This window comes from Pleuronectes platessa, chromosome 1 (assembly GCF_947347685.1).
Source record: "Pleuronectes platessa chromosome 1, fPlePla1.1, whole genome shotgun sequence".
In the NCBI taxonomy this organism is placed as follows: domain Eukaryota; kingdom Metazoa; phylum Chordata; class Actinopteri; order Pleuronectiformes; family Pleuronectidae; genus Pleuronectes; species Pleuronectes platessa.
The window spans coordinates 6,033,520-6,061,396 of NC_070626.1; the positions used below are offsets into that span (position 1 = coordinate 6,033,520).

The 27,877-nt window shown below is 40.7% G+C and overlaps 1 protein-coding gene across 1 annotated transcript in view; it reads right to left on the reverse strand.

Moving 5' to 3' along the window:
* Nucleotides 1-27,877, reverse strand: part of mtss1lb (MTSS I-BAR domain containing 2b) — a 69,322-nt gene that overhangs the window by 35,455 nt on the left and 5,990 nt on the right. Inside the window, exons 2-3 of the mRNA XM_053447111.1 lie at nt 12,603-12,664; nt 11,900-11,973 (exon numbers count right to left, since the gene is read on the reverse strand). Coding sequence (XP_053303086.1) covers nt 11,900-11,973; nt 12,603-12,664 — 136 coding nt within the window. The remainder of the gene's footprint in view (nt 1-11,899; nt 11,974-12,602; nt 12,665-27,877) is intronic.

A 27,877-nucleotide genomic window follows, 5' to 3' on the forward strand; every position in this document is an offset into this window, starting at 1 on the left:
ATGTCGGGTTTAAACGCTTAATGGAGCACCTCGAACCTCGCTACATTATTCCTATAGTTTTTGTTGTTTTTGTCCCTGCCCACAGTTGTTTCCAACATATGCTGACAGTAGAAAAATAACTTAAGTGAACTTGAATTGTTTGCACTTTAAAATTTAATTTATTCTATTCAATTGTATAATGATGTTGGTAACCAGTGGTTATTTTGCACTTTAAATATAACATTTTGTTTTCATTGGATTTGTTGAGGTAATACTCTTATGTTGAAGGTTAAAATTTATGTAACCAATTGGTTAATAATACATGGGTCAGTTTTTCCTATACCTACTGTTGCTGACTATTGTTTTCTGTTATATCACTACAACATCAGTAACAGTAACATCACTTTATCAAGCCTTTTCTAACATTCCACACAACAAAATAAGGAATAAATATATGTATGATTTGTGCCTATATCGTATCGTATTGATATCGGTATCGGCCAATACTCAAGGCTACAATATCGGTATCGTATCGGAAGTGAAAAAGTTGTATCGGGACATCCCTAGTAAAAGCTATTAAAGTTATAAATGATAGTTTTTATCAAACGTAAGATGTCATATGCTGTACAAATTGAATTTTGCGCTATATGGATAAATAAAATGCTTTCTTGCCATTATGGGTGTTGTAAAGCCCCAGTCTTTCTGAAAAATATCATTTAATAAAATATGCGTATAGCTGTTAATATTTTATAGAGCCATTCAGAGCTGTGCCGTCAGACCATAGTTAGGCTTTGCTGTGCTGAGTCACACACTGCAGAGGTCTAAATATAGCATTGTGGGTAATGTAGTCTGGGCATCAGCCTCTCTGCAAACCACTGACTCCCAAAGAGCATTATGGAGAGTGAGGCCGGGGGAGAGTTAACAGAGACTAGAGACAGATAAGGTAACATTCAAACATCAAATAAACTCTCACTTTTCCTTGCTGACACACACACACACACACACACACATACACACACACACACACGCACACGCACACGCACACGCACACGCACACACACGGTCAGTAGGTAATAGCATGTCTGTGAGAACACTTTAGTTTTGAGCAGACTGGCTGGCAGGAGGCTGTGGGAAACACTGATCTGTTGTTACCGCTGAAGTCTCTCTCGAACAGGGCATCCAGCATCCTACAACGTTCAATAGAGCTGTTGATGTACCATACCAAATAGTGTGTATCTTAGCAGCATGGAGGTCTGACAAGCTCACCTCGAGTGGAGATTTTTATGTCACATAGATGGACGCAAAGGTCAAGAATAAACTTCCCTATATGCTAAAATAATGCAGTTGTTGATTTAACATAAAAAGTGTGAGGAGGAATTAGACAGAAACCCCCTAAAATAGGCCCCCCCCCCCCCCCCTGTTTTGGGGGGGGGGGGGGGGGGGGGGGCATGGCACTGCTGCCGTGGCAACGTACCCCCTGGGATCACTGCAATGAGAGAGATGAATCAAGGGTAGAGGGTAAAAATGAAACAGACACACACCTTACCTGCGCACAAATACATACTGTGTGCGTCATGCAAGGCAAATGGATGCAAGCAGCACTATAGGGCACCTTGCACAAACGAGGAAGGAATATTATCATTACAGTCAGGGTTTACAGAATAATGTAGTCAGATGTAGTCAGTAGAGGGTACAAGCGTGTGTGTGTGTGTGTGTGTGTGTGTGTGTGTGTGTGTGTGTGTGTGTGTGTGTGTGTGTGTGTGTGTGTGTGTGTGTAGCTGAGCCAGCAGGGGCAACACCAGTTAACACGCCTGGCTGATGGCTGTTAATGCTGCGGATTAACACGCAACTCTCAGTATATTCAAGCACACACAACCATTTGCACACACAGACGCGCATGTACACACAATATTTTGACAAATTCAGTAAGAGATATTACACATTACTAAAATTACCCAAATCTTACTGAAAACACCAAATCTTTTTTTGGTTTAACTCAATGATGCATAATCCTGAAAATTATATCACCGACCCACCAACACAAGCACATACATGCGTAGCACTCCGTAGCCTCTTGTCTCATCAAACAGGATTTGGCCTTGGAGCAGCAAGACTCACTGAGCACAGCTTCCCATGCTAACTGACTGTGTGCACTGCATGTGTGTGTGTGTTGTGTGAGACAGAGCGTGTCTTGTGTTGTTGACCTCTGGGACAATACTGCACTGTGGCATCAGGAAATGTCCTTAGAGCGCTGCCAGAGAAAGAGAGAAGGATGGAGGGAAAGAGGGCAAAGGCGGAATGGGAATGATGGGTGGCAGGAGTTGATGGGAGAAACGTGTTGGGAAGCAAGAGGGAGTAGGGTGGGAAAAAAGAAAGGAGGGAATCAGGGCAGTGCATTTAAGGTGAGAGATGAGGGTAGAGGAAGCACTGAGGAGTCGGATAAGTGAGAGAAAAGCTCCATGGAGGAGGAGGAGAAAGATAAATGGAACTGGGGGCTACAGGGAGGGAAATAAACGGATACTGTGGCTTTGACTTAATTAAAGACAATAATGTTGTTTTTGTAGGTCTCTACAACAACAGGCCTCTCAGCCATGGCCTACCTACTAAGGAAACGAAAGAGAGAAAGAATGTAACCATCTTGCGCATTTGGAGCAAGACTCTGCACAATAGTGATCAGTGGATGGAGATGTGGACGCGAAGTCCCATCTATAGACGCACACGACCAATCGTGAGTCAGTCTACTCCACTCATAATGTTTAACTCTTTCTCTTTCATCCACTATCATAAAGGAGAGGTTGCGAAAAGCAACCAGGTGGCAATTGAGTGGCTTTGGAATCACTTTTGGGGAGATGTCATTTCAGCCAGTCTATTGTTTTAGCCAAACCTATTTGGAGAAATAAGTAAAATTACTCAAATTTTACTGACTGGCCCCTGTGAGAAAAATGAAGAAAATGCAAATACAATTTTAATAACTGAATTTCCAATCGTAATTCAAAGACCCCAAACAATTAGACCCCAAACAATAACTGAATTATCATTTTGTGTCATTGTGTGTCAATTTGAGATACTGACATCAGCTGTGTTCCATTTCAAGGGTCACCTCCTTCGGAAGACACAGTCTAGGCAGCATACTAAGACCGACTTCTTTGTGGGCTGCGTCCACCAAGGCTCAACTGAAATGAGACGGTCTAGTCTACGGAGTGCTTCCCTGATCTGCATCACCAGCTTGTCCCATCCTTATCATTGTCACATAGCAACAAAGCTATAGTTGGGCACGATGAGAAAGTTTGAATGCTCCTTGGTTTTTATAACACGTGTACCATTGAGTCGATATATTTAAACCTGTGTTCATCGAAGCGGAATGAATCCTGGGGTAGGTTGGCCCGAGAGGGATCCACCAGTTGGAGCCTTTACTGCTTGGGGATGAAAGGAAGCATGGAACATGGAGAGGCAGTGGACTAGTGGTAGAAACTTGGACTATGGTCAGAAAAGGTCTCTGGTTCGTCTCTGGTTCGACTCCACGGAGAAACAACAAAAAGACGAACCTGGATTGATCTGTCCAAAAATCCAAGAGGATTCTCCCTACCCTGTCTAGTGCCCCTGAGCAAGGCACCTTACTCCCCCAACATCTGCTCCCCGGGCGCCGTACATGGTCGCTCACTGCTCTGTGTGTCCTGCACCAGATGGGTCAAAAGCAGAGGTTAAATTTCCCTACCTGCATGAGTGTGCCTGTGCATGTCTGTGCATGTGTTTGGGACAAATAAATGCATCTTAATATTAATTTGTTGGATGTATTTCAAGGAGCCTTTCAAAATGGGATGGACTAGTCGCACCCCTGCGATGCAATGGGTCTGCAAGTGAAGCCTATGAAGGAAGCAGCCCCTGGATTGGAACACAGCTTGTGTCAGTGTAGTAGTTTAGCCACTGACACATCACCAAATAATTCTACACAGTTAGGCTACACATTACTGTAAAAAGTTACTAAATAGTGCATGACTGTAAGAATTGCCCTCATTTTCTGTTTCCCTATCCAGATAACAGGGTTTTATTTATCTAGTTTAACTGTGTGCTTGTTAACAACCTATCTTTGTCTGACTATCCCACTGGACACAGTTGAGTAAAAATAAACTTACATTTTAAGAATATGTATTTAGCACATTCGGGTTAATGTCAAGAGCTGACTAAACGTCGAGCTAACCCAGTTATGTATGGTACAAAAGCCCAGGTGCGTGATAAACCGTATCAGATCAAAGGCATCTCCAGCTGACCGTGAATGGCATGCTATCTGTGAAATGCAATTAAGCCATCTTGCTCAGATTTCTCCTCTCCTCTTGGCAACAACATGGCTATTTTTTTCCTCTGCCACCACTTCCCTCTCTTTCTCTCTCTCACACAGGCACTCTCTCTCTTTCCTTGTTGCCTGGCAACCGTGCTTGTAAATGTGATCCCACTTGTCTGCGATTGGTTGAAGGGACAACAGATACATGTCACAGTCAGAGCGAGGAAAGGGGGATGACACGCATGAATCTCACACACACACACACACACACAAAGAGAGAGATAGAAACAGAGAGAGGGAGAGAGAGAGAGAGAGAGAGTGAAACTTACAAATATCACTTAATTGAAATGCAATTAACCGTGGGCCTATACACTGCGTATTCTCTTCAAGGCAATGCCCCCTGACCATTCTTCACATTCCAGTTCTGGATCCTGTGGACGAACCATGCTTGAGTGTATGTGTGTTTGGTCCGAATTGCTTGGTATGCTCTGAACAGTTTACACACGTTTACACACACATACCTGTGAGCTAATATGCGTGCGTGTCAGAATTGCATGTGTAGGGGGATGTGTGTGTGTTTTCTGGGGGGGGGCTGTGTTCGTGTGAGCTGTGCTATTAAGTAGCAGGTGGTCCTTGCAGCCTTGCAGGCGAGGGGAGTGCCATGCTGCGAGCTGAATAAGGGAAAACTCTTGCTGAGTTGCATGTGTGTATGTGTGTTTAATTGTAATATGTGTCTCTCTGTGTGTGTGTATGTGTGTGCGTGTAGCTATATTAACTCTAGTGGCCTAACATCTGAGTGCTACCTCTTAGTCCCACTGAGAGCGTCAACCAGCATGGAGTGTCATGCTGGGCAGCTAATGAGGGAGCGTAACGAAACACATTTTTTGACCTACAGATCTACAGTATCTCTTCCCTAAGCAATGACAATCCAACTATTTAAACCAAAGGAGCCCAGGTGGCTGCATATCTCTGCCAAGGCCCAATATGCACCTTTAATTTAATCAAGCTACACCAAATTGCAAACACTCCTAAACTGTGTCTCAATTCCGAGGCTGCATCCTTCACAGGACAGGGCCTACCCGGCCCAAGAAGACTGCCTCATTTGTGGACTAGACAGGATTTCCATGTCTCCAAGCCTTGTTGCAGCCGCAAAGCAACAGAGCTGAAGTTTGACAAAGTTTTAACCCCTTATTGCCTGAAGTATAGTAGTAATTATATTTTTAAAAATATTATTTGTGTTTTTGGCTGTCATACAGATGCTAAATTAAGTGGAGATTTTTAATTTCATTATAGCATATACAATAGATATAAATTTAGGTATGATGCAAATTAGCAACATTAGGCATAATGGGGCATAACCTTAATTTAACAAATTTTCCAGTCTCTGGTATGTAGATTATTATATTGATGCTGCTTTTGCTTGAAATTGAATAACTACATATGTTTCTGTACAATCATTGCTGTTCCATCATCACAGTATTTCAAATTCAGCTTAATACCTCAAAATAACTTTGCTGCACAGTCCCAAGGGGCTAGTATGTATTTTCCACTCCGAGCACTAGATGGCGGCAGAGTGCTTCCAATACCTTCCTTGGTATGTGTAGTATTTGCACCATCAGGCACAATCGTCACCTCGGCGGTCTTAAGACCGGATGGAGTTCTCCCACATTTGAAGGAGCTTTTTCAAAATGGGAGCCTTCGCACGATGCAGCCCCTGAATTGAGACACAGCTATGAATATCAGTTCTCTAAATATGGCTTCCAAATGTCTTTAGAAAATGAAAAACAATTCCTGGATCTGCCCCCTGATCTGCACAAAAATTGTATGGATTCTTCCCTTACACATTCCACATATTTTTACCAGGTCTTGTGGTAATCCATTGAGCAGTTTTTTGTGTATGCTGCTCACAAACAATCCCAGATGAATCCTTGGCGTATGAAAAAATCCATCGTAGCAATTCTCCTTTTTATAATTGATACTGTTTAAAGGCAGTTGAATATCCCAAAGGGACTCTTGGCTTAATCCAACAGGACTGTAGGGATACATAAAAAAAGCAGGGGAAAAAAGTTGAGCGCTACAGACCGATGCTCGTATCCACAGCGACAGCATAGACCTGCCGTTGAAGACGTCCTCACGATTCCCCACAACAGACCTCTGTCCATTCTCCTTCTTTATCACTTGCTTCACTCAATGTTCTCTCGAGCATGAACCTCACTGTCTTTTCATACAGTCGTCGCTCCATTCCTCAGAGGTCTGGGACAATCCTCAACTGTTGCTCTGCATCCTTTCACCACCACTCTAACACATCAACTATCATTTTTCCACACAGCGCCACTGTGCCACAAATCTGAGGTTCTCTGTTTACAACAAATCAATGTGTGGCTCTTTTTTTTGTCAGCTTTTGATTGTGCTGCTTGCAGAAATTTTAAACACCAATAAACTGTTCTCGAGATTAAAATGCCTACCTTGGTAAGATGACTGTGGACTCATGAGACTACAGTCGGGATCACTGGCAGCCTACATGTCACAGCAGTGGTATTATTAGTGGTACTGCTTCTCAAAATCAAGACCACATTTCCCATAAAGCTCATTGCTTCCTGCCCCCTAGCTCCCTTCCTCTGGGTTCATCATAGAAGATAAACATATTGGAAAGGAGTTTTCCAGCTTCTTTTCTCTCCCTCTCACCATCTGCAGTTTGGATGAACCTGGGCTCCTGTTTCTGCCCTCGTTCAGTCACGTACAAAAACATTCAGTCTTTTCCGTCATTGTATGAAGCTTTAACCAAAACAGTGTGTCTGTTTGGCATCATCAGCCAGAAAACATTAAAGTGAGGGAGTGCGACTGCGTGTGGTCCAGTTTCCTTGTTTTAAACCCACAAACAGAGCTTTTTCAAAACAACTTCCAGATTGTGTAAAACTGAAAATATCAGCTTGGTGTTTCAGCGTGTGTCGGGTGACTGACATTATGGTGTATTCTACCTAGTGAGCTACAATCTAATCATTATTTTAAACATAATGAGTGTCTGACTATGTTAAAACAGGTGAAATAAATTAATAAAGGAATGCAAAATCTCTAAACTGTGTTTTAAACCCATGTTTAACCCCTTATTGCCTGAATTAATTTCCATTTATATAAAAAAAAAAAATATTTGTGTTTTTGGCTGTCATACAGATGCTAAATTAAGTGGAGATTGTTAATTTCATTATAGCATATACAATAGATATACATTTAGGTATGAAGCAAATTAGCGACATTAGGCATAATGGGGCATAACCTTAATTTAACACATTTTCCAGTCTCTGGTATGTAGATTATTACATTGATGCTGCTTTTGCTTGAAATTGAACAACTACATATGTTTCTGTACAACAATTGCTGTTCCATCATCACAGTATTTCAAATACAGCTTAATACCTCAAAATAACTTTGCTGCACGGTCCCAAGGGGCTAGTATGTATTTTCCACTCTGAGCACTAGATGGCAGCAGAGTGCTTCCAATACCTTCCTTGGTATGTGTAGTATTTGCACCATCAGGCACAATCGTCACCTCGGCAGCCTTAAGACCGGAATGGGGTTAGAGGCGAATACGCGACATTTGTCTACAAGGGGTTAAAACACCCAGGCTGCTATTTTATTACAAGTCTATGGAAAGGGGGGATCTATATGTATGAATGTATCAGTGTTTGTGTGTGTGTTCATAGGATTTATGATGTTCCTTATAAACCCTTGAATTGGGATGCAGGCAGGCAACCTGGCAATAAAAGAACTCAACATTCTGTATACATTCTGATCATCAACACACACACACACACACACACACACACACACAAACACACACAAACACACACACTTTATTGCTGGGCCTTGTGCAAAGCCTGCACAGTGAGTGTCCTGGGATTGACCCAGGTTTTACTGCATCTACTGCGAAGACAGTGTCGATAATTTGGGCGAGAAAATACCAGACCAGAAAATGTAGTTTGGTCAAATATGTTGCAGACATAACAGTCTAGCAGTCTCAAATACCAATTACTCATTTTACCACCTATTCAAAAGTGTGTGGAGATGAGTTACAAAAGTTCAATCGAGAGCTCAGAGCAAACCCAAGACCCAAGATGTTGCTGAAGGCTTTTGCCTGCCACACAACATAAGGTGAAGAATCACGAAATTGGACGGAGATAACGGAGAAAACAGCTGATGTTGCAACTGAACATCTACAAAGACATGGCCCAAATTCAGCAGACGTGGTCGGGTTGCAGAAACAATATGTATTGTTGTATGGGTTTAAATGATCCTTACATGTCCATGCAACAACGCACTGGGGATGCTTAGCAAATTACGTTACTTTACAAAAAGGACAAGATCTCACATTAACGGATGTGTTCTCAAATGGTCAAACAATCAAACAATTACTAAAATGACTATAGTTTTATAAAGAACGAGCATGTTCACATTTATTGAGGCCATATGAACAGAGAGACCAAACTCTCCATCAAAAAGACCATTGAGGCTAATAAACCATGGCTGCTTAAAACTTGTCATAACTGAGGCTCGACCTTCTTTCTTCAGTGCAGAAGCCAATCAGCTTCCAAAAGAGACATGAAATCCTTAGTGTGAAACTACGATTTTGAAAGACTACAAGAAAACACAATCCTGTGTGTTGTTTGTGACTAATAATGAAAAACACACATGCAGCTCCCACTGACCAGATCAGAGCAGCATGCGTGTTGCGTGTTTGTTTATTTGCTTTCATTTCATTGGTATTCTATCTGTCTTTGTCTCTTTTTCTTTCTCTATCGCTCTTAACCGCACAAACACAAAACCAGAGTGGCCCTGGGGAAACAAAGTTTGGGCTGTAAGAGGGGAGAGCACATCTGAAAGTGCACTCAAATTCAACCCTCACCAGGGAATTCCCAAACACTTGGACATTTCTTCCTACTGAATTCACCTATTTGGTAAATATCTCTCTTTCTCTATCTCTCTCTCTCACACACATACATAAGACTGTTTTTCTCACTAGGCTTCCATCTTCATCCGTTTGGAAAATACAACTGATGTAACCAGCAACAAAACATTAGGGGCCCCACAGAAAACAAGGCCTGGCCAAGATCCAAGCAGGACAAACCCACTAGTTCCCCAATTTCCCATTGGTCACCATAGTGTGTGATGCAGTAAACAGCTTTGTTATTGTAAGCACCTATTTTATTGTATAGAATTTGAATAATCCTACAGGAGAGATTTGATAATTTACTATTACATATGACGTTCAGGATTTAAGGATCCCTTTTGCTTACCACTCCAATGAAAGTTTCTGTTGATCATCGTTCTTGAACTAATTTTAAATGCTAACAGAAGCAAGCTCAGAATCTTTATTAATATCTGGGTGATGTTATGGAGCAAACAACATTGCAATGCATAGAGCCACACCACTTTGCCGAAAAACCTGAAGGTAACTTCCTTTCTATATAATATGTAACAAGGCAGATTTGTAAAATTTGAACTGATTTAATCTCATTATCATTAGTTCAGAGACTCTAGACTGCAACAGTCTGGGCACCCTGAACTCCAGATTTCTTCTTTATCATGAATCATTTTTGATTTTCACCAGCAAATAAGAACATGCATTTCACAAAGTGTTCACATAACATTTGAAAAGCAGAAAGCAAACACAGACCATTAACATATAGGCTCATAAATGAGAGTGTTGGTACAAGGGTAGAGCAATGGATCATCAGTACCCATTTGGGTTTGATTCACACACACACACACATTATATAATAAAGTGGCACATTGATGTAGCAAGAGACAGAGAGCATCATTATAAATGCCGTCTTCTGCCTACATCCATTTAACAAATCTATCAGAGAACATCACACACTGTGAAAGAGCAGCAATTGTGAAGCGATCTGACAAATGGACTCCAACAGGAATGACTCAACAGTAGAGAAAGTACAAAGAGCCTCTGATGAACAGTCTGCATCTAAGTACCGACATCATTCGTTATATTTTTGCCTCTCTCTCATTTGTGAGTGTTTGTGTGTGTGGCAGCCGTAGCGGCCTGTGTAATGAGCTGACAGAGCTTGGTCATTTCCTGTCTGCCCTATAAAAGCAGCACGAGCTGCTTCCTCTATCCTCCTCTATAGAATCCCACCTGGGGCCACACACACACAAACACACACACACGCACACACACGCGCACACACACACACACAGACACACACACCCTGTCTGGCAGCTGCACTAGTGTGCTACAACAGCCTCAGTTGACTTTCTAGTTTCCCTCAGTAGTACCGCAGTATAACGATGGGTTTCAGTGGGTGGTGAATGTTTGTCTGACCTTCTCAGCTCTCGGCCCACATGCTATGAAAACTAGCGGAAAGCATTAAGCCTACACACAGAAAAATCAAGGCTGTCAAGAATGTCAAGCCAAAAAACATGAAAAAACAATCCATTTACCATAATTCAATAGAGTTCAGTGAGCTCTCTTGGCTGAATGGAACTTTGGGGGGGTGGGGGGGGGGGGGGGGGGGGGACGCCATGTTGAACTTTGTTGAAAACATCAAAACAGTCTCAACAGCCTTTGCAAAAGATGGGCTTCCAATTCAGAACAACCAAGGATGCGTGTAAAGCAAGAGGTGATAAAGCACATTGCCACAGTGTAATAGCTCAATCACAGACATTGCCAGTAACTGGAAATGGAGAAACTTGCTGGAAACCAGAATGTTTATAGGTACAATTTTGGTGACATTTCTAGCACTGTTTTACCACATGGTTGTCCTTACCCGTGGCTGTGGATTGCTAACGTGGCAAGTCCAATGAGAAGCAGCAGCTAGTAGCATGTAATGCTAACAAAGACTTTACACAAAGTTGCAATACTGTTTAAAATACCTGCTGTTTGCAGGGAACAGAGATTAATTGTGAAAAATTAAACAGAAAAATTTGTTCCTGAATTGATCAGTGTTTCAAATGTTTTAACTTATGTCTGTAACAACAGATCCTTTTTCTTTGCTCTTCATTATCATGCATATTTACTGTTGCTACTGTTGCTTGATTTATATAGCATCCCCCTTGTTGGATAGTCTTCAGCTAAACACCACCTGGTGGACTGGAGTGGAACCGCTTGTTATAGCTGTCGGTAGTTTAAACATCAGCAGAACTGTCTCCTGGAAACTTTTAGTTCCATGGAAAAAGTTCCTGGGACAAACATTTCAGTATAGGTAAAAAAAACGCTGCTAATGCTTTACTAGTTGCAAGTGTTAGCAGCTTTTTCATACAGGTGAAATGAAAAGACAAACCACAGGCTTTTTAGGCTTCATACGTTGTCAGATTGAAAGATAAAACAGACTATCAACAAACAGCAGCTTCAAAGCAGCAGCTTTGAAGTTTGTGACAAAATTTAACTTTTAATGTATCGCCGCTGGAAACCCTTTCATCAATCGAAGGAGAACTAAGCAGGCTGCCTGATAATATCTCAACAACATAAAAAGACCCCTAATAGCACTCTCATGTTGAGGGCACTTCAGAGGAGCATGACACAACACATACCAATGCATACAGCTATAACTGAGCTGCTACCTGGTTATACACACACACACATCCACACACACACACCCACCATCCACAAATACACAGCGGTTACCATACCTCTGGTGTTGGTCGCCATGTCTGCCACCTTCTGAAAGGCATCCAGGAAGGCCACAGCAGCCAAAACAGTGGTTCTACATGAACAGAAAATTATAATTACTTTAAATAAATGGAATTATGATTTACTTCATGTAACGAGTACCTACTTTAGCTTATTCTGCATATTTAGTGTTTAGGTTTTGCCCAGGTTTTGTAATAATGGCATTGCTGATTCGGGCAAATTAATTTGAAAGCAGTAGATATTATAAACATATATAATTATATATGGGTGGTTAGTTCCTTCACACAACTATCCCTTATGTTTAAGCTTCTTGTCAATGTCAAAGGCGAGCATTTATGCCAGAATTGTAACACAATTAAAATATGTAATGTTTGGTAAAAAATCAAGAGAAAGTTTGACTCTTTTATGCACATTACTGTTGATACCATCCACCAAAGAGGATGTTTTAGTGTCTGTTGTTAGTAGGATTAAGTTAAAACAAAAAAATGGATGATGACACATGGGAACAGAAAAAAACTGTTAAAATTTGGCAAGGATCCTTTTCAGGATTTTTTTTTACTGATTTCATGTGGAATAATGCAGAGATCTTGACGAGGGACTCGAATCTTAAAGTGTACGGAATTATTGCAGCTTGATTTGACTGAGGTATAGGGGGCTGTTGAGCCTTGGTGGTCGTTTCATTTAGTTGTCAGAGAAACTTACCGGAGCTGAGAATGCAGCTTGGTGGCCTTGGCGCTGAAGTCCTCCCACACAGGATAGGAGCACTGGCAAAACACAGACAACAAGATGTGTTAAAATAAAATGTTCATAAACATCATACACTTTACAGTGGGTGCCAGAGGCAAGATAGAAACAGGTCTTGTGCTATGGGTTTTTTGGTAAATGGTCTGTATTTATAAAGCCCTCTTCGAGTCCTGATGACCACTTTCTCTATGAGAAGGGGACATTTTGGGTTCAGTGTCTTGCCAAAGGACACCTCTGCATGCGGACGAGGGAAGACTGGGATCGAGTCGCCGACCTTCTGGTCGGGGACAATCGTTCTGACCAATGAGCCACAGCTACCCCAAAGGTCGCTTTTTTTTTTTTATAGTTATATCACTTCATTTGTTAACATTTCACTTCACTATCACCAAACAGAATTATAATTAATATGAGCACTGTTGTAATTCTGCAGTAAAACTATATCTAAAACAATTTTGTCCCTTTTGGTTAATTACATATGAATATATATTAATCTCGCTGTTTATCAATGAAGTTTAACTTTCATTGTACAAAAATATTTACTGACATGAAATGCAGATATACTTTTTAAGGTTTTACATCATAATATGACATTAGTGGTATAAATAACTTTAGGACTGTTTTTTCTTATACTTATTAGGTATTTCCAATTTATGCTCAATTACATTTTAAATTGGCAAATATATCTATTCTTTAGATTATATATAACAATAGAGTATGTATTTTGCTTCTGCATTGGTATGACAGCTTAAGCTACACGTTTCTTGCCTGATTTTACGTACAAAATGTATCATCAGCTTAAAAAGTATGATTGAAATTTAACTGCCCACAAGTAATAGAAACGTCATTTGATTAGTTGATAAATAGATTTACTGGTTTGCTGCTTTTGTCAGTTTAGTTATAATGTAAATGGAATACATTTGGGTTTTATCCTGTTGATAATTGTCTGCATCATTTGAATGCTTTTTACAATTTAAGGCATCATTATTGGTAAATCAATATAACAGCATAACAATCGACACAGAGATTATTCTGAATAAACACTATTTCTGATACTGTACATTTATTTTGGTGACACTTCTTTTTAAGTAAAGAATTGTGCTGAATAAGTTAATGTTAATAGTTTAGGTGGCAAAATAGCTTAATACAGACTGTTCTTCAGATCAAACACTTTGTTCCAAGAATCTCCAACAAAAACAGCAGCCACCCCTCCTCTCCTTCGACTCCATCTATCCACACTCACACACAAACACACATTTGACAGCTACTGACATCAGGCAGCATCACAGGACTTAACTGGTGCAGCCTTGCTAACACAATTCAAACCTAAAGCTGAGTCTCTAATGGATGCTGCTCCCCCATCCTCCCTCACCTCCTCCGGACTGACTGCTCTATCACACAACCCCAAGCCTCCCTCAGCACATTATTACATTATACTTGATCCAGGTTAACCTATAACCCTGATAAATACTTGCAAATTATGTGTGAGTGTGTGTATGTATATGTGTGTGTTACTTTAGTTTTTTGAATTTATTTCATTATGAGGTTCAAATAACCATGTAAAAACACAGGAAATAGTGGAGAACAATTTTCGTGTGTTAGGGCACTGGGAAGGAAAAGGTGTGTGTGTGTGTGTATGTGTGTGTGTGTGTGTGTGTCGAGGGGTGGGGCATCCTGTCATGATGTCAGACTGGCACAGACAGTCGAGGCTGTTTCTCTTTGATCTGGCCTGTTTGATGTGGCTTAATTTGGTCTGAAATCAGAGTCCTATTTCCCAATGGTACCAAATTGTAACCCCTTCACCATCCTCCATCCCACACGCGCACACACACACACCCCCACACACACACACTCACACACACACATACACTCACACAGATCCCTCCCCTTGCAGGCTGTAGTGCCCTGCAGAGCTTAAGTAGTGTGGATTGGAGATAAAGTGAAGTGACGCCCTACTCCTTGCACACACACACACACACACACTCACACACTCATACATAAACAGATGAGCATGCTTCAACCTCATTATCAGAATTCCAGCATTTCACTCCAGTTACAGAGTCTGGTGGCAAGTGACCAAGAGATGATTGAGTGTGTGTGTGTGTGTTGGGGTTGAGGGTTTTAAGACCCAAGATGTAGACACGCCACAAGGCAGGTATGTATGATGAAGATAATCTAATGTAAATATAAAGGTTTACAGATATTCCAGGTGGTAGGCAGGTAAACAAAGCAAAATCCAAATATTTCAAGTAAGAGATAAGCTAACAAAGAAAGACCCCGGCCGAAGCAAAATCCGAACCCAGAACCTTTTTCTGTGCACCACCTCATTAGGATACGTAATTTACTATTAAATGAAATATTTTATTGCTTAACTACTATTATTTATGAATTAATCTATTTTTAACAGTCATTAAAAAGATAATTTCCAACAAGCCTGCGGGCGTTATTATGCAGAAAGTGAGACAAATTTTCACCTTGGTTTATTAACATTTGTGCAAACATATAACATAACATTAATTATAACATTATAACATAATTTGGAGAATCTGACTATTAAACACAGTTTCTATAACAGAAAAAGTAATGTTTACAACAGCAGAGTCACTATAAATCGGTTTGTCTTTGACAATAAAAGAGGCTCAGAGGAAAGCGCGGGTCGTCCCTTTAACCAGACAGTTGGCATTTAGATCCCAGTCTTCCCCATTCTGCATGCCACAATGTCCTTAGGCAAGATGCTGCACCGCAAAATTGCCCCTTCTCATAGAGAAAATGCTACACATGATAGATGCACTATCGTATAAATGTGTGTGGGTGGGTGAATGAAAAAAAAACTTTGACTAAAGCGTTATATACAGAACATTTACATTACATCACCAGATTCAGAGCAAAGAAACGTAATCAGTAAGACTGCAGACAGACTGCTCTCATTTTAGTTTTTCCATCAAAATTCGAAATTGTCTTAATCAGAACACATAGAATGTATAAAATAAGATGGGAGACTGTGTTGAAAAACCTACATCAAAGCCGAGCTGTGTGAAAAAAAATCGGTCCCATAATCTGCATCGGCACCTTAATTTAACGTATTCCCATCCCTCCAATTTTTGTGGAAATTGGATTAGTTAAGTTCTGCATTTTGCTGAAAAGCATAAATTACATTTCATTTAGCTGACGCTTATATCCAAAGCGACTTACAATAAGTGCATTCAACCATAAGGATACAAACCCAAAACAACAGGAATCAAGAAAGTACAATTTTCTTCAAGAAAGCCAAACTACAAAGTGCTACATGTAAGGGCCATATAAGTACTACTAAAGCACTCCAATTTTTGGGTTAATCATTATCATTATTATTATAATTTTTTTATTCAAGGTATAGTTGGAAGAGATTTTTTTTAGGGATGCACCGATTTATCGGCCGAACATCGGTAGCGGCCGATATTCGCCTCGTTTACTGATATCGGCTTATCGGTAATAAACTTGACTTTCATCGATATCATTGGCCGATGTTCATATTTGTGGTAAAACCGTTGGGCACGTGCCGCGGCTGGGGGAGCAGTCGCTCCGTCGCCCTCCTCATCCGGTGCCGCCTAACGGCGTCGCTGGTGCGGGGGCTTTCTTTCTCTTGGACCGCGGGGCGGTGTCCATCGCCGGCGCGGAAGGCGGGCCGTTGGAGGGGACCGGGTACGGCGGTCGGCGGCGGCGACTCTGGACGCGTGTCGGGCCCTTCTCGCGCATCACCTCAGCTACGGCGACCGCTGGGGGAACTCTCTGTTCGCGCGGGGGGGGCACCCTGCGGTGCGCCTCGGCTGGCGCCTAGCAGCTGACTGAGAACTGGTGCGGACCAGGGGAATCCGACTGTTTAATTAAAACAAGCATCGCGAAGGGCCACGGTGGGTGTTGACGCGATGTGATTTCTGCCAGACACTCAAAACAGGTAACACTGAGGAGGGCTTGTTAAGTTATCTTGACTCACGCAGTGTAACTTGGCGTAAAAAGTATGAGCGTAGCGTCTGTTTAAGTACTTTATTCTCATGTGCACCGGCTCTATTCATCCGTCTCATGCACAGGTAACAAGGGAATTGACAACATACGTCATACACACAGAAGCCGTAACACATCTAATAAACGGGCAATACTGCTACCGTAAATCAATGCGAAGAGCGTTCTCTATAATGATACTTTAACAGGGCTGTTTTAGACAGGGTAAAAAGGTGCTGTTTTAAATTATCCTTGTGGTATTTTGACCAAAATATGTTACAGTCATTTCATTAAGATCCCAAGGAACCATTTCAGCTTGCGGTAAAATGGGCATAATATGTCTTTGTTAAATAAAGTTTAGTTAAATCAAAGATTGTTTCATAAATCTGATTCAATTTGTGTCATTAAAAGATAAGAGTGATGAAGGGCTGAACATTTTTTAAATAGTGCTTTTTAAATAATGATTTAATTATTTTTCTGGCACAAAAGGGTGAATGAATAACAACAAAAAGAAAATAAACAAATATCGGTATCGGCTATCGGCCAGATTGTTATTTTAAATATCGGTATCGATATCGGCCAAGAATTTCCATATCGGTGCATCCCTAATTTTTTAGTTTGCGGCAGAAGATGTGAAGACTTTCTGCTGTCCTGATGTCAATGGGGAGCTTGCTTAATATTTAGGAGCCAGGACAGTAAGCAGTCGTGAATATTGGTAAGAAGTTGCTGAGATAAAGTGACAGTGACAAGCATGGTAGCCATCACCTTAAGTTAGCGTCACTGCTCCTGGTTCACTGTGTCCAACGAAGAATCAGAATCAGAATCAGAATTATTTTATTTGCCAAGTATGTCTGCACATACAGGAAATTGCTTTGGTCTCGTTCGTTGGTGCACTCAACATAAAACAACAATATAGAACAAAGCATCTCAGCTCTGATTGTGTATCTGTATGTGTGTGTTTGTGGGTGTGTGTGTTAGTGCATCTGTCTGTGTGTGTGCGTGTGAGTGTGTGCATGTGTGTGTGTGTGTTTGTGTGTGTGTGTGTGCGTGGGTGTGTGCGAGTGTGTGTAGAGAAGCATGCAGGGAAGATGGGGAATCAGGGCACATTTAAGTGAGTCCAAAGAGGGTAGGGACCCCGAGCAGCCCCGATCCAATGTAGCACCTGTGTTCACACCAAGCATGTGTTGGATGTGTGAACTTAAGAGAAACGTTACTTTGTTTTCCACCAGTTCTTCTTATTTTACCTCTCATCATTGTACATAATGAAGGATGTTCATGAAGGTGCAGGATGAATGTGAAAGGTACAAGGAAGAGTCTTTGCCTCACGTAACACTTACCACAGTTATGATTCATTTTTTATGTTCAATTTCACTGCTGAGAATAATTGTATTAAACTGGAATCCTATTTTTGTTGTCCTCTCTGCGGAGAGGACAGCAGTGCAGAGCTGCCTCGTGCCAGAGCTACTGGTGATGCTGCTGCGGAAAAAGAGCACCAATGCTAACAAAAGAGGAGTTGCTGTATTGCAGAGAATTTACAGCTCCCTCAGCTTCAGCTTCAGGCTGCATATGACCTGAGTAGTACTGGGCATGTAGTTTAGGATCCAGAAAGGAAACAGTAGAAAACAACCAAAGCGAGGAGTAATAAGTTCAAAAGAGGGATATTTGTTATGCCGTGTTCCATTAAACCTTGAAGCTTATAATTTCCAACCCCTGCGTCAGAAGTTTGCTACCGGAGCGCCCCGTCAAGTCGAATGGTTGGAGAAACTTCACCACCCCCGCCTTCAAAATCCAAGATGGCCCCTCCGTATATCAACAGCAGTGAAAGCTATAGTTTCTACTGTTTAGTAACACTTCTGTCATTAAATGTGTCATACACATAGTACTGTCAATTACTGCCTGTGAATGTTTTACTAGGTTGTTAGTATGCGTAAAATGCCGCGTAATGCTTCAATATGTAGTGTTTTTGCTAACAATGGCCAACTGGCTAAAGTAAACATTGTTCCTGTACAACTGGAACACTATCAACTCGGTTGATTCTGGCGTAATGTCATTGCGAGGTTCGAGCTCTGAGGTGTAATGGAATTGTATTTATTGACACGTACGTTACATAGTGAAAATACAAACATTTTTATTTTCAGTTCAGCTTTGTGTTACCAACTATAATTTCATGGGCATAAAACTGAATGTATCCTTAACCCTGAACAAGAGGAATATGAAACGTACAACTTTGTGTTACTTTATTGAATCAAATTGTTTACTTTATTAATTTAGTTGGATTTTCTGTATTTATGAATATTCTTTTGTATTCATTATTTTTGTTTTATTATGAATTGCCTCATATATGTCCCACAGGCCAGAGGTCCTCTGCCCCTTGATCTACACCGAATTAAAGAGAGGCTGTCAGTACAAAGATCTGTGGCATGTGATATAAGGAATCCTTTGAAATCAGCCTGAGCCTGCAAGCTGCATAAATGTGTCTGTGTCTGTTTGTCTCAACCAGGGAGCTCAAAGACCAGAAAACCATAACCACTGCTCTCATATGACTGTGTGACTTCAAATATAACGGTGGTCAAGGGGCAAATACATCAGCATGTGAGAGACGCAGAGCAGGAGACAGTGAGTGTGTGAAAAAGCTTTTGGATTGTGCACTATTACATCACCACTTCCTGTGTCGCAGAAAAACTCAGCAGGGCACGCATGATTACCTCTCATTCACACACATGCACGCACACACATAAATATACAGATGCAGATGAACTGATTTATTCCAGTGTAAACAAAGCTAAACTAAAGATTCATCTCAGCTTTCTTCCCTCCCTGTTTTCCTAATTACTTTCAGATTCTAATTGATTAAGGCACGGTTATGCAATCACAGTGTCTTTTATTCTATTTCTGGGATAAAAAGAGAGGTACAGTATTTTCCTTTTTGTTCTTTAGACCATTATATTTCTCCTTTCCTTCTTCCTTTACACCCTCAGTTCCATCAAATCTCTTGAAAGCCGCCTACAATGCAGTTCATATCAACTGATGCTGAGACAGTATTTTTTACAATGTAAATTAATTCAAACTGCAACATTTGGCTCTTGCGGCATCACAGAGGCAGGCAGCAAACAGCTTTTATCCTGAAAAGGATGACTACCGCTTTACATTTGTCTCCATCTTCAGTCCAGAAAGCACAGTTTAACACAAAATCCACTGTTAAACACACCTCCTGCACCCCTGCAGTGTGCTATATCTGATGCAGTTTTAATGGAAATAAGCTAATGCCGTTAGAAATTGTGTCAGTGCTTGTATGTCTACAGTAAAAATCTATAAATGAATGGACAGTTTAGAGAGCTGGTGTTCCTGGGAAAGTTGTAAGTTCATGCCGAAAAACAAATTGATTTAGTGTGTGAGTGTGAAACCCAAAAGCATTTCGTTAGTGATGCTTTACTTTGACTCACTAGATGTAGACTTTTGGGTATAAGCCGGCCATTTGTCAAATATTTCATGTGGGATTCTCCTGCTGCTGTCCACTATCTGATTGTTACTGTTTTCTAGTCCCCTTCACTAACAGGACACAAAAACAACAATGTCCGAGCTGCAACCTACACCATGAAAATGGCAAGTTTAGATTTTTTGGGTGAATGGTTGTAAAAAACAATACATTGTTTTTGCAGCATTTTCACACAACACTGTTGTGCATCATTGGCATCACTCAAGATGATTATAATTTGGGAAAATAAACCTTTTTGTTGGTGCCCCTTCCAATTTTTTTATATCAGTTTCATGGACCTATCTGATTTTATCAAAAATCACATGTACGACAATTGTGTTTCTTAATATAAATGAGTTAAGACTCTGTTTGTGTGCGTAAAAACACATAAAAAGTAGGTAAACTGCCCATAACCCTCAACTTGATTCCTGTTTTAAATCCAACAGTGTACAGGGACCCTCGTATATTCCTCTATCCTCCACTAATGATCCCTCATCCCTGGTATAGGGCATTATATTGACTATTTTCTTGCCTCTTTTCCCTTTAAATTCTTTCTCTCAGTAATCCTCCATTTCATCTGGTCGGGACTCTGGACTCTGTGGTTCAGTCAACAGTCCTCTGGCCTAGTTCTCACAGCAACACCAGTGTACCCAGTCTGCCCAGCAGTCCACTGACAGATCCACTCCACCACTCACTACAGTGGATGAGAAGCTTACTGTCTCCTCTCGCTCTTTTGTTCCCTTTGTTTCCCCCCACAGCAAGACAGAAAAACAGAGGAAATCCACCAGGAGAGACAGAGGGAGAGAGAGAGCGGGTGGAGGCAGGCAGAGGGGGGATGTAAGGATTATCCCGATTTTTTTGTTGTACAATCGTGCCAATTCACATGTTAAAAAAGAAATGCAAGCACCAAACAAAAGAGTCTAATTTCACAGTGATTCATGTGCATAATCGAAAATAGGAGGATCAAACACATTTTTATAAAGGTTGGGGAAGGATACATAACCCACAGAGAAGAAATGCTGTATATTATCAGTCTTCAGACAGAATTGTGGGCTCGTTTGTCTGCACCATTACAGTGATTCAGATTCACTTACACAGGTAGAGCTCTCTGTCCTTCTTTTAAACACACAAAGGGACTGAATATCAATCATTGTGATTATTCTAAATCTGAACTTGGTTTTATTCTAACCAATTAATACCACAGAGAATATCATTCCTATTACTTCATTAAAAATATAATTGATTAAATTAAATTTTTCTGAAACATAATTTTAGGCTTAGGGCTGGGCTATAATCAATATCAACAATTATTAAAATCTTACTGTCACCATTAGCAAAATAGCCAAAGTCCAATATGTATCGATATAATGCTTATGCATTGTGTAAGCACAGTGAGGAGGTATAACACATAATCGATCAACCACATATGTGTAAAATATTTAGCTTTTTATCAAGTAAAACTCCGGCCATCAAACTATTAAATTCAAATTATGACCATTTCCTGTTCCCTCCTGATGACTATTTTTGACACATATTTCTAACCCTAACCCTTTTTGTTTGTTTTGCAAGCTCTGGTTTTCTGTTGTCATTTGATGTACGCATTTATGTATTTAAATTTTTTTCCTTCTCGTACGGAGTCTGTGTACTCGTGTTTGCTGTGAATTTTTCTCCTTTTGCCTGGCTGCAAAACAAATTTCCAATCTGGGACTAAAAACTTGAAGTGGAAGTTAAAGTTGAAGCTTATACGGAAGAGTTTAAAACCAAAACCTTTACTCAGGAGATAAAATTTGACTTTCGACTTAGAAAGAATGATGAATGTGACAGTCATTGTTATAATTATCAATATCAACTGATATTAACATTTTTATCTCAATATAATTTGTGGCCATATTGCCCAGACCTAATTCACTTATAAAGGTCAAACAAGCAGGGGCCATCACACATGATCGAGGTGCCTGGTTAAACTCAAAAGTAACTGCACTGGTAACAAAGGGTCTTGAATTACCAAGGTAAATACCTTACAATATTCACAGTTGACATCATTAGTTATTTAGAGCAGAATGCAAACGTAGCATAACATGATAGCAATATTAAAACCTGTATTGGGGAGGTTGGGTTGAGTGGTGGGACAACAAAACAAGTAACTATACAGGGTTGTGCTGGGAAATTGTTGATGTGAAATAATTTCACTGATGCATCATCTCCCATGAGCAATTGTGCACATAATGGTGGCGTAAATAATAGCAAACCTTCTTTTTGATGTTTTTTAATAAACCTTTCATAATTTAATTGTTTTAACAACTTGGTTTCCTACTCAATAAAACACTGCTAGAAACTAGAATTAACCTCAATCTTTCCCTGAACATAACCAACAACCACTACACTCTTGTGTAGAAACAAACAATAACCATAAAAAAAGAAGAATCATATGAATCATTTTTGTGATGATCAAGTGCTAAATGGTAAATTGACTACATTTATATGGCACTGTTCTTCTCTTAACCACTCAAAGTGCTTAACAATACAAATCACATTCACTCATTCACACACATACCATTTGTATATCAGGGGCAGTTTGGGGCTCAGTATCTTGGCCTAGGACATTTACCCTTTAACATACAGACTAGTGGAGCCTGGGATTGAACAACCCTAGATTTTCTATGTAACAATTAGTGGACAACCCGCTCAACCTTATGATCCACAGCTGCAGCTACTTTATAGTTTAGCTTTCAAGCACTTGCCGAACAGCAGAATGAACAAATAAGGGAGAAAGAAAGCAATTCTAATATGTATTGATTTGATATCTGTGATATCTGTGATCTGTTTAAAAAATGTGCAGTTTACATTTGTTGTTGACAAAAATCACAATGCAGTATAGGAAGATAAGTGCAATCATGATTTCCTCCACCATGCCCGGATAAATCAGTTCTCCTAGCACACAGGCTGGCACTTTGTTTCAGAAGCAGAGGGATTAGCATGCAGATGAGGAGACAGAGGCTGCCTTGCTGCATAATTGATGGAGTGCAGCAGCTAATTCCAATCTAAACACAGAGATGAGGGGAAAGAGGAAACCATCTGTGTGTGTTGTGTCTTTGTGATGGAAGTCCAGAGATCACAGGCTCTTTTCATACCTGACATTAACAAGCACCTTGAGTGATCCGATCACAAGTCAAATGCACATTGGTGAATGCAACAACAGTCATTGAGACCTGATCACACAGACAACCTTCGACGTGGTCTTGGATTCTAAGTGGTCTATTGCCACATTCCTTTATCTGTGTGCACACAAATGTGTCCCAAGCCACATTGAAGGATCAACCACTCAACTGACATCTTCATTCTCATTCAGTTGGTTCTCAAATGGTGTCAACTGGCTTTATCTTAAGATATGAAGAGTTCAAAAAGCCGATAGAGATATATTACAAGTGTGTCAAAGGTATTTTGGGCAATTAAGTCTACCTGGAACACATAAGGAATAGATCATGTTTGTATTGTATTAAATTTTTCAATATATGATGGTATCGCAGGGATTAAACTATGGTGGGCCGCCACAGTCTGAATAGTTATTGAGAAACACTTCACTATGTTCTCCTGGAGCGCCGTTCTAGTGTTTGATACTTATCTGAAGAGAGTTTGGTAAAAAACAGTGTTTAAAAACCAGAACATATGAGTGTGGACATAGTCTTCAAGGTCTCCGCTTATAATCAGATCACTCAGGATGCATGTTAATGTCATACAAACAGGGCCATAAACACCCATCACTGAAATATTTGTGGCTGAAACAAAAAATTTGAATGTCATACAATTTGCCAGACAAAGGTTGTCATAAATGTACACACATAGTCAGCTGTTTAATTGCAAGCTAATGTGTGATGGGATGAAGGATAAGAAATATGAAGAAAAGACAGATACTTGCATTACTTTGAAATACAGCTATAAACAAGCCATGTAAAAGCAATAAAAACAAATGCACAAAGAAAAACTCTACATGAAGGGGGGGGCAGTTTCAATGGATTATGAGCCATCCAAACTGATTTGTCATAGTGGGTAGCAATACAGCATTACTTCTATTAAATTGGCAAATTGGAGTAAAACAAATAAAAAGAGGAAAAAAACTATCGCCTAAAGCAAAGCAGAAGAGGCCCTGATAACCTCACTTTCGTCTCTAGTAAGTTACAAGCTCAGTAGATTGTGAAATTCCCATGATGCTAAGTAAACTTGTTTTAACGTGGAGTTCCCCTTTTTATACTGTAGCAGCCACCCAAAGCAGAGATCAGGAATGAAGCACAAAATGTAGAGAGGGAGATTTACACAAGGATCAGAAAGCTAAATTATGTAAGCCAAGAAAGCGGCCGGTCCATCGATATTAGCTCTCATTGGATGGTGTGTTCCTAGCCAGCCATCAATCATCCAGGCTCTTAAAGCTATGAAGATGCCACTTAGCTGTGTCTTCCCTCTCCTTCACTGGGATGAAAGTTACTGGGATGACCACTGCTCCAATCAAGTGAAAGGGCTGTTGATGCACGCTAGAGATGCGTCCGTCAGACCACTTAGTGTAAGTGACAGCAACTGCTGCTGTGACCCTCAACACTTAGAGATATGTGTGCAGAGATAAGGAGAGGACTACGTTGAGTCTGATGATAACCAAACATCAGATCCCCCCTGTCTGTTTGACACAGGTCTAAACAAAGGAGCTGATCCCCCTCACACTTTTTACATTTTCACTAGCTAGGACATCATTCATGGATCATGATTTAAAAAAAACAGCATATTTAGGGGACTAATATCTATGAGTTTGTGCAATTTAGTTTGGGGTAGAAACAAAAATCGGGATCTCACAGGTTTACATGTGATTTCATAGGACTGTAGGATTTCTTCAGTCGCTATATGGTGACAAATATAGCTACAAATGTGTAACTTCCACCGATGTGTAGCAAAGAAAAGGCGGTTTCAGTAGGGAATCGACAGTTTATATCTAGCCAAAATAACATGACAGATTTGGCGTGCAATTTAAGTGAGCGGTTGGGAAAGGTATCTGATCTACTGAGTAGTATTCTAGTATTCCTAATAGATAAAATAACGTTGTCCACATTGAGAGTGGCTCATTGGGACAAACCCACATTCCCCCTTTTCATCAACATCAACATAGTTCTGGGCTGGAGCTAGTATCAGTCCAGAAATGGTTAAATTTGCAAACTTACTACAGAAAGGGTTTTCTTTACCATAGGATAAAAATGCCTGCCATAATACTATAGAGCTCAGAGATGTATGCTGTATAAATCTCTGCTTTCTCCAGCAATACTAATACTAAGCACAATGTTGGTCAAAACAGTTCAAGGAAACCAGTGTAATAGGAACTTTCTATTGCAAAGCGGCATAATGTGTAAATTTTGTTCGTTCTTGGGTTGTCCTCCCAACATGTTCTAATGTAAAGCTATTTAAAGACCTGACAGGGAGCCAGGCGGGGCTCCGCAGTACTCGAGCATGCTATTAGATGTAGTGCTGATTGACAGGAGGGGGCGGAGTTTCTTTATGGCTGAAGGCAGAAGCTTCATTGTAATTTTTCTCCCCTGCATTTCTCTGCAGCTGCACCATTCAACTCAATACTGGAGCTTTCAGCATGAAAGACACGACAGTCATTGATTCACATATACTAATACATTACCAGTCCACAGTCTAATACGACAACTGTTCAAGCCCACACAACTCTGAGTTGACATCGAACACAGGCACATCTTTCTAAAATGAAGACGTGATATATAGAGCATGAGGAGAACCTGTTTTCTTTCAGTTGCTTCTTTCTGAAATGAACAACAGAATATTGATTTGCCACATTCATTGTTATTCTCTGGCTGGTTTCTGTCCTGTTCATAAGCATCAGTGTGTTTTACAGTGAACAGCTGAGTGTGATGAGAAGGCTTTGACAGGCCTGACAAAGGGTTCAGTGACAGAGGCTGTCTTGGCCGGCTCCCAGCAGCCTCCACGCCTCCCACGACCGGCCCTCACCATTCAGCCCTGGCCCTAACGAGCCCCGGGGCCCTGACGGCTTCCGAGATTTTAACGAGCCCTAACGAGGGGGATGCTTCTTTACGTGTCCTGTGATTCTGCTGGCACCTTTTTACTCCTGAGCCTGAAAATATGTCAAGGTCGAAATCATGTGAATCAATAAAAAACAATGTCATGCATGTAAATGAGGGTAATTTACCTTGAGCCACGAGAAGATCAAAACCTGTCCTCAACTCCCTCTCTCCTCTCTACCTTTCAAAATCTGCTTCTCTGGAAACTACATTGTTTCTAAACTACATCCTACTCTCACCTTCAACATTAATTGACGGGATGAATTTTTTAATTACAAGGATGTTTAAATTAAGGGATACATCTCCAAAAGCCTGGAGCCACAACATTGAAAGCAAAAGATAAGACTGAAACTAATTTGTTTGAAATTTTGTTGCTGCATAAATTGCAATCTCTTAAGGGGGGGAAGTTAATTCAGGCAGAGTTTTGACCTAGGGTTAAATTTTCTAAAAGTATCTGAGAGAAAGCTGTCATATAAACTGCGACACACAACCCAGGTTTATATAACACCACTTTTCCAGAGTGACTGCAGCTGACTATCCAGTTAGCTCGCCATGCAAGAAGTCAGTCCATCACCACGCTTCTGCTACCACTTTTTGGGGATCAGGTCCAAATCTTCATGCACGTATACAGCACTCATGAGTATGAGAGCTGTCTCTGTCATTCGCTTTCTATTGACACGCATCCCGGCCTCTGTTTTTTAACAACAGCGCTTCGGTGGGAGTCCTCTGGACCACACAGACACAAACACACCGCAGACTGGACTGATGATACACTTCTACAGAGCATCTTCCGTTCTGCAGCATGGCCCAGAGTCACAGAGCATCATTGTCACAGGCTTTTAAAGGAGGCGACAACAATGGGCAGTCTCTGTGAGGCCACTGACCACTTTACTTCCACTTCTCCTGGTTTGCTGATGTTGCTGTTTTACAGTTTACCACTTTAATGAGCCCTGTGCTAGTGTCCACTGTACTTCCTCAATTTTGTTCCCTAGTATGGATTAGATTTCCTTCCTTCTTGTTTAAAACACGTACAATACGACATTCTTAAAATCCCTGTATGACCGAAACCATTCAATGTATTATACAGTGTGTATTGAGTCACATGTTAGCTCATTTTTCTAACAGTCTAAGGCTACAACCATACTGCTATGTTTTCATTTATAAATAGAATTTAAAACTCTGTTTATCCCCATCCATACTAACAGGCCTGAAATCGCATATCAAGGGACAACTCACATACAATGGTGAACATTTTTCTGGTGTTCGAGGAATTGCTTGAATAATCGTCTCTTCTGCATGTAAGGAGTTAAAAAAGTTGTGAAATGCAGAATTTGACTGCACAACAGCTGCCGGCAAAGACAACAGGGTCAGCAAAGTTTCTATTTGTTTTCCTCCTGAGGGGGTCATGTGATAGGAACGTGACGAATCCGGGAAAGCTACGTCAACACCGATCAGTTTCTGCTTGTCCAGACGAAAAAGGCAGCCCCAGATTTTTCTAACTAAAACAGGTCCAGCAGCTTTTCCAAACTTCTCTGTTTGCCGTGTCCATAGCAGAGTGGATGCATTGTCAAACGAAAACATAGTGGTGTGGATGTAGCCTGAACGTAAACTCCAGGAACAAGGTTACCCAATGAAAGCCAGGTTGACAGTGAACGCCACTTGACACTTCACCTGAAGTTAGTCAGATTGTACTTGAAGGTATTTGA